At 40.5% G+C, this 16,014-nt stretch overlaps 1 protein-coding gene across 2 annotated transcripts in view; it reads left to right on the forward strand.

Annotated features, from left to right (window-relative positions):
• The window catches only part of uggt1 (UDP-glucose glycoprotein glucosyltransferase 1), a 32,780-nt gene that overhangs the window by 9,186 nt on the left and 7,580 nt on the right, over positions 1 to 16,014 (forward strand). Inside the window, exons 10-30 of one of the 2 annotated variants that reach the window (XM_008399726.1) lie at positions 1,900 to 1,999; positions 2,110 to 2,170; positions 5,817 to 5,908; positions 7,046 to 7,196; positions 7,326 to 7,445; positions 7,533 to 7,618; positions 7,782 to 7,917; positions 8,021 to 8,152; positions 8,707 to 8,871; positions 9,765 to 9,885; positions 11,164 to 11,262; positions 11,419 to 11,442; positions 12,909 to 13,003; positions 13,221 to 13,427; positions 13,520 to 13,651; positions 13,780 to 13,910; positions 14,003 to 14,098; positions 14,261 to 14,363; positions 14,486 to 14,565; positions 14,831 to 15,020; positions 15,412 to 15,570. In XM_008399726.1, coding sequence (XP_008397948.1) covers positions 1,900 to 1,999; positions 2,110 to 2,170; positions 5,817 to 5,908; positions 7,046 to 7,196; positions 7,326 to 7,445; positions 7,533 to 7,618; positions 7,782 to 7,917; positions 8,021 to 8,152; positions 8,707 to 8,871; positions 9,765 to 9,885; positions 11,164 to 11,262; positions 11,419 to 11,442; positions 12,909 to 13,003; positions 13,221 to 13,427; positions 13,520 to 13,651; positions 13,780 to 13,910; positions 14,003 to 14,098; positions 14,261 to 14,363; positions 14,486 to 14,565; positions 14,831 to 15,020; positions 15,412 to 15,570 — 2,480 coding nt within the window. The remainder of the gene's footprint in view (positions 1 to 1,899; positions 2,000 to 2,109; positions 2,171 to 5,816; positions 5,909 to 7,045; positions 7,197 to 7,325; positions 7,446 to 7,532; positions 7,619 to 7,781; positions 7,918 to 8,020; positions 8,153 to 8,706; positions 8,872 to 9,764; positions 9,886 to 11,163; positions 11,263 to 11,418; positions 11,443 to 12,908; positions 13,004 to 13,220; positions 13,428 to 13,519; positions 13,652 to 13,779; positions 13,911 to 14,002; positions 14,099 to 14,260; positions 14,364 to 14,485; positions 14,566 to 14,830; positions 15,021 to 15,411; positions 15,571 to 16,014) is intronic. The other variant, XM_017302603.1, reaches the window with a different exon arrangement.

Genomic DNA, 16,014 nt, shown 5'->3' on the forward strand with positions numbered 1-16,014 from the left:
ATTTGACGGGGTGTGCATAAGACTGACATGACACCTGCTATGAAGATGAAGGAGTTTTCATGAATGTTGTCATAAAGTGTCATTTGGTAAATTTAATGCAAAATTGCATAACAGGTGTTATGTCACGTTTATATAAAGTTAAATAAAGTGTTACCACAAAATCTGATGACATCGCCAGTAACAAAGACAAACTTTATGCACTTAGATACTTCTTTTAATATTCTGCTGTTCTTTGTTTCAATTTGACACAATAAGAGCTCTGAGGATAGACGAGGAGTCGCTTCTCCCTGCTCCCTCAGTGCTAATGGTTTGCGTTAATTTTTTAACTGATGCTTTGATCATGATTAAATACAAACATAAACAAATACGCGCTTGTTGTTTCACTCCATCAGTGATTCAAACCAGCAGCCGAACCTTAATTAGTGCAGGTGTTTGATCCTTCAGTTGTGCATCTGAGCTGTTAAATGTTTAATCTAACCGAGGATGTTGCTGCATTTTTTTTTTATTGCAGATTCTGATTGCATAATTTTTTTTTGTTACACACACACACACACACAGCGTTTTTCAGTTTTTATCACCTCTCTCACCACACGCATATTCCCACTGTAAAGGTCTGAATATTTACAAATGCCTCGCACGCATTAAAAGTCATCCATCATCAGGCTTGGTCAGGATGCGAGCGCGGCGCTGCTTTGATTGTGTCGAATAAAAGATGTGAGCCGGCTGAGCTCGACTGTCAGACTGACACGAGGGCGCCTGTCTTTATCTTCTAACCCACTGGGGCTCATTAACTCAGCCTGTTTACAAAGAGCGGAAGACCTCCAGGGGCTAATAATCACAGTCTACAACACCATTACAAAGAGGCTCACTGCACTGAAATAAAGCTCGCCGCATCCTTTCTCTCCTTGGAAAGCCTTGCTTTTAATGCGCATATATTTTCTGCACCCTGAATCCGAGGAATTTGCTTTCTGTTGCCAGACCAGTACTTTCCAGGCATATCCCATGTCAACAGCAGTTTAATGAGGTCCCTAACATTTTTTGGCTAAAAGTATTTTCCCAATTAAGATTCATGTTTTGTTTAGCTTTTCTGTTTTAGTTAGTACATTTTTCACAATTCTTTATTAAGTTTATTATCTGTAGGATTGTTGGTATGTTTGTACTGTAAGCTGCACTTCATAAACATATCTGCTTAGCAAAATTAGATTTTTAACGTTGAACTTCAAACATCTGCACAGCTTCAGGCTTCACTGTGGAATATTTATTTTTTTAAGAATGAACTTCTTCAAACTCAAGAAACATTTGGACATCTCAGTAATTCATAACACACAGTTATGAATATCTCAGGTGTTTATTGATGATTTTACAGTCCAAAGCCTTTTTTATTAGAAGCCATTGAATAAAGATCTTATGTAATAGTCTGATTTTCTGAGAAGTTTAATTTAGTATTTTCTTTTAGATAAAGACCATAGAAGAACAAACGTAGACACTTGAAACCAGTTGAATACGATGAATCTATATGATGAGCTTCACTTTTTCCAGATGCGTAACAGAAATAAATGACATTTCCAGTGATATTTAAATTTGTTGCAATGGTATTTAATTATTCTTTGCTCTCAAGGAATTGAAGTTTGCACAAGCTTCGGTTTTCCTCTCTCATGTGAGAAAAATGACGGAACAGAAAGAAACCAGCAAACAAACACTGCTGATCCCAGCTTACTTAAAACAAACAAAAACTTATTAAAGTTACTTTTTTTTTATATACTAGAGCTGAAAACTTTCAGCTTGTCCCTACATCATATTCTCCTGTGTTTCATGTTTGCGTTTCATTTTCATCCGCTCATCTCCTTCCCCGTTGTTTGCCCTCTCTGCCCTCCTCCCCTTCCACGTCTTCTTGCGTAGATCTGAGTTTCCAGACAGCAGCTCGCATTCTTGCAGCTCCTGCCGTTGATGCCCTCAACGTTATGAAAGACCTCAGTCAGAACTTTCCCACCAAAGCCAGGTACGGCAGAAATTAACACACACACACACACACAAGCTGAGTTTGTATACATACTGACAAGTTCTGGGTTTTATTTATTGTTTGTTTGTTTGGGTTTTTTTTACTTCCAGGTCCATCACAAAAACTGTGGTAAAGTCTGCAATCCGCAAAGAGATTGAGGAGAACCAAAAGGTAGACGTTTGTCCTCCCTTTTTTATCCATTTTTGATCTTTTATTCTCTTTTCTAGATACATCAGATAGACTTATGTTCTTCGACCCATCAGTTTCAATTTTGATCTGCTCTTTCTTTTTTGCTTTTTTTTTTTTTTAATTATAAAAAGTTTTGTTTTGCCATGAATTATACCATATAAGAATGAAAAATGGACTATAGGTTGGGACTGTTTTTAATTAAACAAAAGATGAAGGAATTTCAGATTTTACCTAATAATGCATCAAAATATGTTTCCAACCCGGCAAACCTTTTGATTTTTGTTTAATTCATTAAACCTCACAATGTACATGATTTCTGTTTTATATAAGTAGTAAACGGTTTAAGTTCCTAGTTTTGATGCATTTAAAAAATATGAGAAAAAAGAAACTCCCATTTTTTCCCCCATATTTATTTGTCACTAATTAATTACATTCAGAAGTATTAAAATAGTGGAGATCAGGCTATTCCTGGCTGACACCAGTTTTAAAATGTACTTTCGGATTTGGCCAATTCAAATCTATATTTTGCAAAGGACTTTAACACATAGAAGATAAAAAGGTGTCGCAGGTTCTTTGATTGTAGTACTTTTGAATCTATCAAGCCTTATGTCTTTAGCCTTTATTAAAATATATCTAAACTCAAAATAAGACATCAAGGCGCATCCTGTTTGTTGATTCGTTCAGTTTCGAGAAACAAAATCTACAAGATTTTTGTTTCCCCGACCCATTTCGTGCCTCAAACGGATGTCTCTTCCTTTAGTTTCAGGAAACTGAGTTTCTGATAATCTGTCTTGCACTTTCATATGTTTCCTAACATGACTTCTGTGGTCACTGTTTTAGAAAAAATCATTACATTGTAATAAGTTTGATAGCGTATGTAACAGGATGAGTTTCTTTATTGCTTTATTCTTTAAACTTGAATAGATATTGTGAGCTAAATGTTTTGTTCGCTCCAAAGAAAAACTAGATGTTAAGTCGAGATGGGTACAAAGAAAGACTTATCTAAAAACCAAAGGACTTACAATGTCTTTATTGAAGCCGTTGCGTGCTAAATTGACTGTTAAAAAGCAGTGAGTGCCTTCTGAACCTTTTTTTTTGTGCGTCTGAATAAAACTTTGTTAGGAGCTATTTTTTGCCTCCAATTTGCACACATTTGGTGCTCGGGGGATCCCGTTTGTGAGGAAAAAACCTGCCTGCAGTGCTCATTTTCACTTTGATGAGAGCTTTTATAAAGCAATCCAATTAAAGGAAAATATTGCTGCAGACTTTATTTTTTATTCCACAAAGGATGGAGGTGTATCTGGCTTTATTTTCTTAGACCGGAGGCTTTTAAAATAATACTTCAACTCTAGATGAATTTAAACCAACATCTAATTGCTTCAGAACATTTCGGCATTTTAATGTCTTCCTCTTCCTCCCATGCAACTGATCTGTCTGTGTTCAGTGAACTAAGTAGGAAGTGCTCTGCAAAAGTATTCAGACCGCTTGACTTTTTTCCATTATAGAAATATTAAATGTAGCATGAAACAAATGGCTAATATCACTGCATCCTCATGAAATATGGTAGTGGCAGCATAATGTTGTGGGAATGCTTTTCCTCTGCAGAAACTGGGAAGGTTGTTAAAGCTGATGGGAGGAAGATTTTAGGAGAAGGAGGAGGTCACAAAGGCTGTGAGCTTATAAAGGAGCCACAGTAGAACGAATGGGTTAACGCATATTCATACGTTTATATAATTCAATTCAAAAATATTAATCTTATATTAACTAAATATCTTCAAAGAATCATTGTTGGTGGTAATGCTGTGGGCAGGAAGGATTTCCAGTATCAGTCTGTTTTGCAACGATTCTGACGAGGCCTCTGACTAAAGATCGTTGCTGTGTGATGTTGTCGTGACTGTTGACAAACGCTGCCAGTCCACCTTATTTGCTTTTGCTGCTTTACATCTGGGATTACAGACGGAGTCAGAGAATGTGATCCTTGCCTGTCATATCCCCGATATGAACCATCAGTGGTCCAGTCAAAGTCTGGGCCGAAATCCATCTATGAATCAGAACCTTAGCGGTTGTGCTTACTGCCACTCTGTACCCATTTTGACTGAGTTTGAGGTGCTGCACAAAGAAGATTGTTCAAAACTTTAAATCTCTTAATATTTGATCAAGACATTGTCTAAAAAACGTGCAGCAAAGGTTTATTCTGTAAAGTAGTTACTTATCAGTCCTGAATACAAATGCAATTCAAACATATAAAACACAGGGTCAAAGGTTACAAATACTTTTGCGAGGCACTGCAGTTAGCTGGCGTATTAGTTCTAAAAACCTTACTGCAGTTATTTTTGTGGGAAAAAGAAATGTCGCTTAGTTGAAACATCAAAAAAGCAGAAGTTCTGCTCCATTTTAGTTAAACTTAAGTTGATTTTCGAATACTTACACTTGGTAAAATCTTGTGCTTTGCTTTTGAAGCGCAACATATTAAATTGGCAGATTCTTAGCTCCTTTTGATTAGATTTTTTTTACATTTATTTTTGTTTTTTAACCTCACGGCCTGCACCCTCGAGCACAGAGATCCACAGCCCTCCCAGGCTTCAGCCTGCAGGAAAATATCTCAAAACGAGAGCAGCACCTCCTGTTGCTGTTTGTTCTCGTCGCCTTTTGTTGTGTGATAAATTGCGAACAGCATCTGACTTCAAAAACCTTTCAATTTTAGACAATGTGTTTGGCTTTGTCCCGCTAATAACAGAATAGGTAATCACCCCCTTTCTTTTTTTTTTTTTCCCTGTCGATGCTTTTTCACTCCCTCTCTCTGCCTCCTCACGCCTCCTGACTCCCGGCGCTGTTCTCACATTATCGCGGCGCGCAGAAGACAGGAGTTTGGGTCGGCGGCGGGGGTTTTGCAGACAGACGTCCTAATTACTGAATCGGTGATTCATTCAGCAGGCGCAGCGCGTCCTGCGGCAAGAAATGATTATTGATTGGAGAGCTTTGGACACCAGCACTTGCTTCCAGACACTTCTTCCTGTCACACACACACACACACACACACACACACACACACACACACACACACACACACACACACACACACACACACACACACACACACACACACACNCACACACACACACACACACACACACACACACACACACACACACACACACAGAGTTTAACCGGGATGAGCAATATTTGTGTTAATCATGTCTTGTTGTAATTGCAGTGTCTGAAGTATGATTAATCTGATGTCTTTGTGTTTCTGTAATGAGATTTGACTGCGCCAGAATGACTTGGAGCTCTCCTTTCTCCTCCTCAGACACACAAACAACTCACAGCTCCTCCTAGCCACGCAGCCAGTCACACACCTTTTCTCCCCCCCTAATAATTAGATTTGTTTAGCGTGGGCTCGGATTGCTCGAAACTCACTGAACAGAGCTGTCAGAGCTCGTTTGGAGCCGTCAGCCTGCCTCGTTACTGCTCCAGAACGGCCGTTGCATCTAGTTTACAGTATAATTGACTGTGCAAAGGGAGGTTTTTGACGTTTCATGATGCAAACGGCTCAGCGGGTGTGAGACGAGGAGTTTCGGGGTTTGATGCAACCAGGCCATTTAGTCACTTTTGACATTTCTCTCTGTAGTTTTTCAAAGGAACACTGGGATTGCAGCCTGGAGACTCGGCCCTGTTCATCAACGGGCTACATATAGATCTGGACACGCAAGACATCTTCAGGTATAAACGCACACTGAGACAACCGGCTGTAATACCAGCTCGGATAACAAGTGTTTACTGCGTTAACTTCAGTCTGCAGAGAAGGAAATTTTAGTTGATATGATATATTTTAATTAACTGATAATATTCAGATTCAAAAAAGATTTTATGTGATTGACCAACACAAAGTGGTGCACAAATTTGAATTAGAAGGAAAATTACGTACGTTGTTAGAAATCCTTTTGTTGACAGATGACGATCTGAAAAGTGTGGAGTGCATTTGGTGGTATGTCTCCATCAGCTTTGAACAGGTCTGACTTTGACTCTGAGGCCTGCAGAGAGGATCATCAGGCCTGACCTTCACTCCATCCAACATATCTGCAGACACCACACATTCTGGACACAAACTTTTACTTTCAGGTTGGCGCTACAGAGCGCTATTCTCAAAAAAAAAAGAGAAAATATTCCAGAGAGACAGCTTCTTTCCCCAGGCATTTAATCTTAATGAGTCCCCAGATCGATACCATGAATATTTCCATAGTTCAACCTCTTTTGTAAACACTGTATATACAAATATTTACAAAAAACTTTTATTTTTATTTACCTTTTTATTCTTTATATTGAAAATATCTTCGTTGAAAACAAAGTGGAACTGAATTCAGATTCCTTGTTTGACTTTTTTTCCCACAAGCCTGGCAAATTAAGCTGATTTTGATCTGGAGTCAGAGACATTTGTCCATTTTTTTCTTGGCTAAACGGCTCTGGCTGTGTAATAATCTCAGATTGGATGGAGAGTTTGTCCAGTTTGTCCCCAACCTGCCTGATGTGTTTTTTTTCTTCTTTTCTCTCTTTCATTTGGATCTTATTTTGGGGTGTAAGAGTAATAACCGTTAAATTTGCATTTTGTAATCTTCAGTTTTTATTTATATAAAAACAGTTTTAAATTTTCCTTCCATTTCATTAGTACGTATTATTTTTTTGTTGGTCTGTCACATTAAATCAAGTTTTATTAGTAATCAAATTAAGTCTCTGTATGCTGTTTTTTATTTTATCTCAAGAAGTGACAATAATCAGAATGGAAAGCAGCTTTGTAGTAGGCGAGGCAGGCGTTCCTCTTGTTCAGATGACCTTGATCTGACCTCTAATTGTCGCCTTCAGTGTGCTGGAAGTGCTCCGCAGTGAAGCGAGGGTCATGGAGGGCCTGCGCTCCCTTCTCATCGAGACGCCCTACATCCACGACATCCTGAAGCTCAACGTCCAGCCGTCCGACTCCGACTACGCCGTTGATATTCGCAACCCTGCCATCTGCGTAAGCTCGAGAAATTTCCCTCTTCTAAGAAATTTTCACCTCAAATTTGTTTGCCACTGGTTTTGACTTATTATTGGTAACTTTTTGCTAATTTGTTTCTTCCCCACCTAATTGCTTCTCCCGTTTCAGTGGATCAACAACCTGGAGACGGACCACAAGTACAGCTCATGGCCCTATAACGTCCAGGAGCTGCTCAGACCAACCTTCCCCGGAGTCATCAGGCAAATCCGCAAGAACTTCCACAATCTCGTAAGATCTCTGTTGGGTAATCAGCATCCGAGTGAGTCTGCTTAAAGGTGAGCCAGGGTGAAAAGAAACGGTTTGCTTGTTTTGCAGGTGATCATTGTGGATCCGACCCAGGAGAACGCTGCTGAGCTGCTGAGCGTGGCAGAGATGTTTTATGCCAACAACATCCCACTCAGGTTGGTTTTTGTGCCAGGAAGGAAAATGTAGACTGTAAACCTCATTTAATCTAGTCTCAGCAGGTCTCAACGGGTTAAATTGTTTCTTAATGGTTCCAAAGGATGATAACTCATGTAGGACGCCTTTAGTGTTAAATGTTTGGCGTTTAATTTTATGACGTAGAATTGGACTGGTGTTCGTGGTGTCTGACGAAGACGACGTAGACGGCATGCAGGACGCAGGCGTAGCTCTGGTCCGAGCCTACAACTACATCACTGACGAGGTGAACAGCCACAGCGCGTTCGAAGCCGTCGTCTCGGTAAGTAAAGCCCGCGGAGACGAGTCTGTTGCCACGTCACCACCAGCCGTGTCCTGTTCCCCTTCCCTTCTGCTCATCCCGTTGCCCTTCCTGCCGTCTGTAGATGTTTAACCGTGTGACGATCGGTGGAAAGCTAAGTGTTGGAGATGTTGTTAAAGTGCTGGAGAAGAGGTTTCCCTACGTGGAGGTCAGCAGCGTCCTCGGAGCCGATTCGAACTACGACAACAACAGGAAGGTAAACGCAACAGAATTTGGCTTCACTAAATACGGACGCTGTCTTTTGACACCATATAATTTTATTGGCTTCAATTAACCAGCCAGTGAAATTATATGTGTAATCTAAATTACTAGTTCTGGTCTGATACTTTTATGCCATTTGCAATATACTTCCTTGCTGTTTTTATTTGAATGCAAATGCAATCAGATTTCCATTTTGTGTCACTTTAGTTTTGACAATTTTTTAAACCAAAATAGTGACAAACTCTACATTTAATCAATTACAAATTTAATGGTGGCATTTGACTTAATGTCATGTTTTGATTGTTGATTTTATGTTGCACAACTCTGTGTTTTTGTGTTTGTTATGATGTAAAGCACTTTGAAATGCCTTGCTGCTGAAATGTGCCATGCAAATAAAATTTGATTTGATTTTGATTTTAAAGCAGTAATTAAATAAAAGCAGATTCTGGTTTTGACTTGATTACTGAGACGGAAATTACCAAGTGTTATTTGGAGTTTACTTCTGCTTTTAGGACACTAACGAGGCGCAAACTGAATTTTTCCCTGCAGGAAGGGAAGGCGTACTACGAGCAAACAGGAGTGGGCCCGTTGCCCGTGGTGATGTACAACGGAATCCCTTACCAGCGTGAGCAACTGGACCCCGATGAACTGGAAACCACCACAATGCAAAAAATCCTGGAAACCACGTCTTTTTACCAGAGAGCAGTCTACTTGGTGAGTTGCAGGACATTTAAATAATGTTGTTCTATAGACGGCATCGATCTATTTACAAATACAAACCAAACGTTTTAGATTTCAGTGTGTAAAACTATTTGAAAACCATCATTTTCCTTGTTCACAACAAGTTTGCAGCACTTTGTGTTGCTCTATTGGATAAAATCTCCCCAAAATACACGATGATGCTGTTGTAACAATGGGACTAAAAAAATGTGACAAAATGGGAAAGAAGGTAAAAAGCTCTTAATATTTTTGCAAGGCGCTGATTTTTCTAATTTTCACTTCTTTTATGTTGAGTTCATAAAACAGCCATAATCTCATCAAAAAGGAGCCCGATACCAATCTTTAATTCCAGTACTGTGAGTGTTTTGATGTTAGATTTTTTTCTCTCTGCTGAAACTGACATCAAATAAATCTATTAAAAAAAAGAAAAAGGTCAGAAAGTCTTTAGATGGTTTTAGGTTGTTTATAAATCCAAAGTTTTACTTCTTTTGGAGATTTAGTCATAAGATAAATTTTGTATTTGGCATGCAGCATGTGTACGCACCATCTGTCATATTTCCTCTTTTAAAATTATCCCATCATTCCCCTGAGCCAAGTGTTTATTTAAAAGGGGATTCTCAGGCGCAGACATGCACCGAGCTGAATTTAGCAGTTGTTCTGATCAACAGGGTGTTAGTCATAATTTTCTTCTGAACCTAAACTACCAGAAGAAAAAAACTTAAATAAATGCACCAGAGAAGTCGTTTGTTAGTTTTGTGGCTTTAAGCCTGGAAAGTCTGCAGAATAGTAGACGATGCATCACTGTCAGCTCTGCAGCAACAGTGAAGAATGTCCTCACTAAATCACAGCTTTCACATCCTAACTCCAATTTGTAAACTCTCTCGCAGGGTGACCTGGCCACAGATCACGACGTCGTCGACTTCATCATGAACCAGCCCAACGTCGTTCCTCGCATTAACTCCAGAGTGCTGTCAACCAGCAGAACCTACCTGGACTTGTCCAATACGAGTGAGTTGACAATAAAATACAACATTGGTGGAAATTGGCACTAATTACTGGGTAAACAATTTGAACAAAACGGTGTTCGGTTTCTAAAAATGACCTGAGCTGGTGCAAGACTGCTGCAAACGGCATTATAAAAAGAAGAATAGCAGCACAGAGATGTCGCAATTTATGTAACCTGTGTTGCAACACTATTAACGTCGGTGAAATGTGTGAATGTTAAGTTCACATCCTTGTACAGAGCTGTCCTTGGACTGTTGTTAGCAAAAATTTCTAATTAAACCTTGTGAAAGGTTGTTTCTTCAAATTGCTGAAATTTTCACTCTTCAGCTAAAATATTAAAAAAACATTTTAAATAAATTTTACCCTGGTAAAACATGTTATTCTGAAAATAAAGACTTTTGGGGAAAATAGGCCAGATTGAATAGGACCTTGAAGTAAACACATGTGGTATACTGATATTTCGCATTTTCAGACTAATTTTAATTTCCACCTCTATTATTATCCTATAGTTGTATCGTGTATTTGCTTGGCATGTCCGTAGGCTGCAAAGATTTGCTTTAAGTAAAAAAAAATCCAGCATCTCTTCTGTATGCATCAAATATTGTAGCATTTGCTAATTCAAGATGCCGTAGATTTGGAGTTGGAATACAGAATACATACTGAACATACGCACCACTTCTGCAAGATTTTTCTGCAAGTGCAAGTCGGATATTGCACCAAAGACCAGGTTACAATGCTAATGATCTCATGCTATGTTGTGCTGGTGATTTGTCTCCTCTGAAGAAGATTCACTTTAAGCATACTAAATGTAAAATGCAAAGTGGAGAACATTGAACATTTATCCGTAGATGGTCAGACGATCATCTAGTATCAGCCACGATGGGAGGATTGACACTCGATGGATGTGACAGAACTTGACGTTTCACAAAAGATGCATGATTACTGTAAAAAAAAAAATTGTTATTGAGGAAAAGAATAACAAAAACATTTTAATTGACAATGTTGGAAAATAAGAGTAAATGTCTCACATCATGCGTTTCGTTATTGGAGACCCGTATTATTTTCTATTTGAGCTTCAACTCGATACTTATTCATGAAGATGTGCAACAAGGTCAACTGTTTTTACATGGTTTACTTCAAGCTCTTTTTCATTTTACAGCATCTACTATCCTTAGTCTGCTCTCTGCAAAATAGGTGGTTGCTTGCCTTTTTGTGTTCTTGTAAAGTGTTCATTTTCCATCTTTGACTTTCTCTCTGTTTTTTCCCCCCCATTTTTTGCAGACAACTACTTTATTGACGATTACGCCCGTTTCTCCACTTTGGACTCGAAGGAGAAGAGCACGGCTGTAGCCAACAGCATGAACTACATGACTAAGAAAGGTAATAGCAAAAAAAGCAACAAACTAACACCTAATATACAGTATGTTGTTCTACTGAAGAAATCTGAGCCACCTTGAAGCCTAAACTCTTGTTTGTTCTGCTGTCTTGTCCTCCTCCACTCCGTATTTCTGTTGTTTAACATTTTCCCTGCATCAGGGATGGCCGCCACCAACAGCCATGGTAAAATCCCCCCTTGTTCTCCACATTATTCCCTCTCCTAGCTCAATTGCTCTTTTTTTTCTGTCAACCACAATGCTGGCATTCTTTCAGTATTGCTCCTCCATCTGCAATGCATCTCTCAGAGGACAGTGGTGACTAATGATGCATGTGAAAATTGTGCCCGAGTATTAAAATGTGTTTATACAAGTGCCAGCGGTCTAACATTTACTTCTAACACTCAGAGAAAATGCATGGCAGTTTATGCAGTAGCTGCATGTGAATTTATAAAGTCCAGAGATAATTTCTAGCAAAAATATAATTCGCAAGTCTTCTGTTTGGTTCTTACTGCTATAGATTAGCTACTAATGCATAGAATAAACTGAGGGCTCTCTTCGACGCTCTAAGTTCATCTGTACAGACAAGATGCCTCATGTCGCAAAAAGGAGCAGAAAGCATTAATAAAAATGCAATTCTTAAATAATGTATGAGGCTAGTTGTTAAAAATGTTTTTACTGTAATTTCCAGACCATGAGCTCCCCCTGAATGTGAGCTGCACCTATTAACTTTGAAAAGAAAAAAAACATAGATAGTTTTAGTAAAGATCCTTAAAATGGCTTAAAACTAATTATTCCTTTAATGCAGTAGCATAATCTCACACACAAAAAAAATAGAGAGAAGCTCCATTTTTATGTGAAGGACATTTACTTTTGGGTTTTCCTAAAAATCCCTGCAAAATAAATGGGAATTAGGCTTTTTGGTTTATACTTTTGTAGGTTGGTGAGGTAGATTATAATTTCTGGAAACTTAAAAACAGCTTCTTTTTTTCTGGGCTATAAATGTGACAAGATATAGACTTATTTCCCATTTATGCAAAGGCTGATGGTATAAGAAGTCTAAAAAGAGAGATCAGTATTACGTACGGGGGCTTCCCTTTGGAGAAAGACGATAGAAACTGAGAGAAACAATAGAAAAACTTTAAACTTTCATTCTGTACTAAAAGGAAGTAAAGACGTGGCTTTAGATGAGGCTTGGAAATATTGATGGCTGAATCCTGCCTGATGTGTGGGACAGGCTGTTCCACAGTTTAGAGGCTTCCACTCCAAAGACACCATCATCTCCGCGGACCAACCCAGACCGTCCTGCAGCCAGCAGCAATTGGTAGATCCAAGGGATCCTGATGGCGCTCGAGGTCAGCCACATACCCAGCAGCCTCTCTGTTTTCCCGCTTCGTAGGTCAGCAGTAAGATTTGAAAATCGATTCTGAAGGGAACCGGGAGTTTGAGAAGAGACGCAACTGTGTGTTTAGTTTGTGTCAGAAGACGAGCTGCTTCTAGACGTTTGTAGAGTCTCTGGGTGTGAGATTATGCTACAGATAAATCTTTGCCACTGATGCCAGTAAATAAGGCAGCACATACCATTCTTCCTAGAAGACCGTGATTGATTTTAGACTGGCTTAAAGCATTTTATTTATTTTTTGTGCTTCCCAGATGATGGATACATCCGCCCTGTGACTTTCTGGGTAGTCGGAGACTTCGATAAGCCCTCAGGACGCCAGCTGCTGTACGATGCCATCAGACACATGGTGAGAAATGCTGCAAAACAGTCTGATTGTAAAACTATGATGTGCTGTGAAATATTTTGAGGGTGATTTTAGTCAGAAAGAAATCACTGATTCATTGGAGAAAGACATCCAGAAGAACAATTGGAAGAAGCATTGTGACATTAATTAAGGGCTTGTCAGGGTTGTCACGCACCATAAATGTCTAAACTAAACTTTGTTCACTTGCCTGCTCCACAAGAAATCCAGCAACAACGTCCGACTGGGGATGATCAACAACCCGTCGTCGGCTCCGTCTGCGGAGACGAGCCGCGTTACCAGAGCGATCTGGTCTGCCATGCAGACGCAGTCGGCCAATAATGCCAAGAACTTCATCACCAAGATGTCCAAGGAGGAAACGGCAGAGGCCCTGGAGAAGGGCGTGGACGTCGGAGAGTTTGCCGTTGGGGTGAGTTGTTGAGTTTCTGCGCTTACATCTGAATTACTGATGAAATACTTTTGCGGTGTCAGTTTCTTATTTGATCGTTTTTCCTCCTTCAGGGAATGGATTTGTCGTTGTTCAAAAGCGCTTATGAGGGTCCCAAATTTGACTTCCTGCTCTCCCACGCCGCCTACTGCCGAGACGTGCTCAAGCTGAAGAAAGGACAGAGGGCGGTCATCAGCAACGGAAGGGTACGTCCGTCGTTTCTCCCGGTTGACCGACCTTTACGCAGGTGCTGAAATGAAAGCAGCGTGAAGTTAGTATCGGTTGCAGATTCTTTCTTTCATGCCGTTTGTCGTTCTGGTTCCTTCCTCCTCAGATCATCGGGCCGCTGGAGGAGAACGAGGTGTTCAACCAGGACGACTTCTTGCTTCTGGAGAACATAATCCTGAAAACGTCAGGGGAGCGCATCAAAGGCAAAGTCCAGCAGTTTGAGATGGAGGAGGACAGGTATTTTATTTTATTTCCCAAAAGGTTTTCAGGCTCCGTAAGAACTTCCACGGATGAACTTTCCGTCTGAGGAAACGCTGCGTCTCTCTCAGGGCCAGCGACCTGGTGATGAAGGTGGACGCTCTGCTGTCGTCTCAGCCCAAAGGGGAATCCAGGATAGAGTACGGCTTTTCAGACGATCGCCACAGGTACGTCTGGAACGCTTCGACATCACTTACCGCTTCTGCAGGTTTTGTTTTTCACTGGGGTCGCTTAGCTTGTTTAAAGGGATAGATTTAGTGAAATCCTTTTGTTCTCTGAGGAAAACAGCAGAATCTGTTTGTTTACTTCGGTCTCGTATTTGTCGGCAGTGCCGTAAAGATCCGTCCGAAGGAGGGAGATGTGTACTTCGATGTCATTGCCGTGGTGGATCCAGTAACGAGAGACGCACAGAAAATGGCTCCTCTTTTATCGGTAGGCTTGGACTCTGTTATTGGCCTGGACGAGCCGTCGTTGTCCGTCCAGCTAACGACCGTCCTCTGTCCTGTTGCTAACCTGTTTCCTCTTTTATCATGTCGCCGTGTTTCACTCTGAAGGTTCTGAAGCAGCTCGTAAACGTCAACCTGAGGGTTTTCATGAACTGCCAGTCAAAACTGTCAGATATGCCTCTGAAAAGGTAAAAAAAAAAAATACAGATTTCTTTTTATGCTTTTACGTTTGAATCGGATATCAATCAGTGTTACATTTGCCCAACGTTTGGCTCAGACGTTTGTATAACAGGAGCTAATTCAGGTTTAGATGAAAGGTTGTTCCTTCAATCAAAGGAACACGTATTCTTTCTTTCCTTTTTGTACAATTTTGAGCTGCTTTGTGGTTTGTCTATTACTTAAAAATCACAATAAAATGGCATTTGTTGAGACGGCGTGGTGCACTGTCTGCAGTTTTTACCGCTACGTGTTGGAGCCGGAGGTGGCGTTCCAGCCCGACGCGTCGTTCTCCCCGGGCCCCATGGCCAAGTTCCTGGACATGCCTCAGTCTCCGCTCTTCACCCTGAACCTCAACACCCCCGAGAGCTGGATGGTGGAGTCTGTGCGCACCCGCTACGACCTCGACAACATCTACCTGGAGGAGGTGATGACGGTCTCAGCGGGAAAATGGAGCTTTAATTAAGATTTTCCTCTGTTTACCCCTGGAACAGTAGCTTCTTTTTTTATTATTATTATTTTCGCATTTTAAAACGGACATTTTTACTCCGACTTGAGATGCAGTTCCAAACAAAGCTCGAGAAACTCTGTGGAAAACTTTTTGATGAATCTTAAGTTTTCGACTGACGGCTCTCTGCTGTCCAAAGAGGTTGTGATCCTCCCCTTGAATTTTCTTTCTTAAAGTTTCTGCTTTTATGCTCCAGAGTTTGAAGCATAAAATAAACATCGTCGGTCAGCTTCGGGGTCATTACTAATGCATGCTGCCAGGGCGTGCTGGACGAGGTAAACTGAGCTTGGCTGCACCCCTGTGGCTGCAGGTGGAGAACATCGTGGCGGCCGAGTACGAGCTGGAGCACCTGCTGCTGGAGGGCCACTGTTTCGACGTCAGCTCGGGTCAGCCCCCGCGAGGCCTACAGTTCACTCTGGGGACCGCCGCCGAGCCCGTCATGGTGGATACCATCGTCATGGCGAACTTGGTAAGAGGTCGGGAGAAGTCTGGGGTTTAATTTCAGCGTTTTCCTGGTTAGATAATAAAAAAATGAAAGATGAACTGTGGAACAATATTTGTGTTTTCAGGCTTTATTCGCACTAATATTGTCTAAATATGGCCTCCGTCTCTCGACTCTTTCTAGTTTAAGTTCTTCCTTCTGCTTTCCCTTTTTAAATTTCTTTCTCTATCCTTATTTCTTTCCTTCCTTCAGTTTTTTTATTTGTCCTTTTTTTCTTGTTTTTCCTTTGCTCCTTCCTTCCTTCAGTTCCTCCTTCCTTACTTTCTTCTTTCCTTTGTACCTTATTTCCTTACTTTCTTCTTTCCTTTGTACCTTATTTCCTTCCTTCCTTCTTTCCTTTGTACCTTATTTCCTTCCTTCCTTCTTTCCTTTGTACCTTATTTCCTTCCTTCCTTCCTTCCTTCCTTCCTT

The sequence above is a fragment of the Poecilia reticulata genome, linkage group LG22 (genome assembly GCF_000633615.1).
Source record: "Poecilia reticulata strain Guanapo linkage group LG22, Guppy_female_1.0+MT, whole genome shotgun sequence".
NCBI lineage: Eukaryota > Metazoa > Chordata > Actinopteri > Cyprinodontiformes > Poeciliidae > Poecilia > Poecilia reticulata.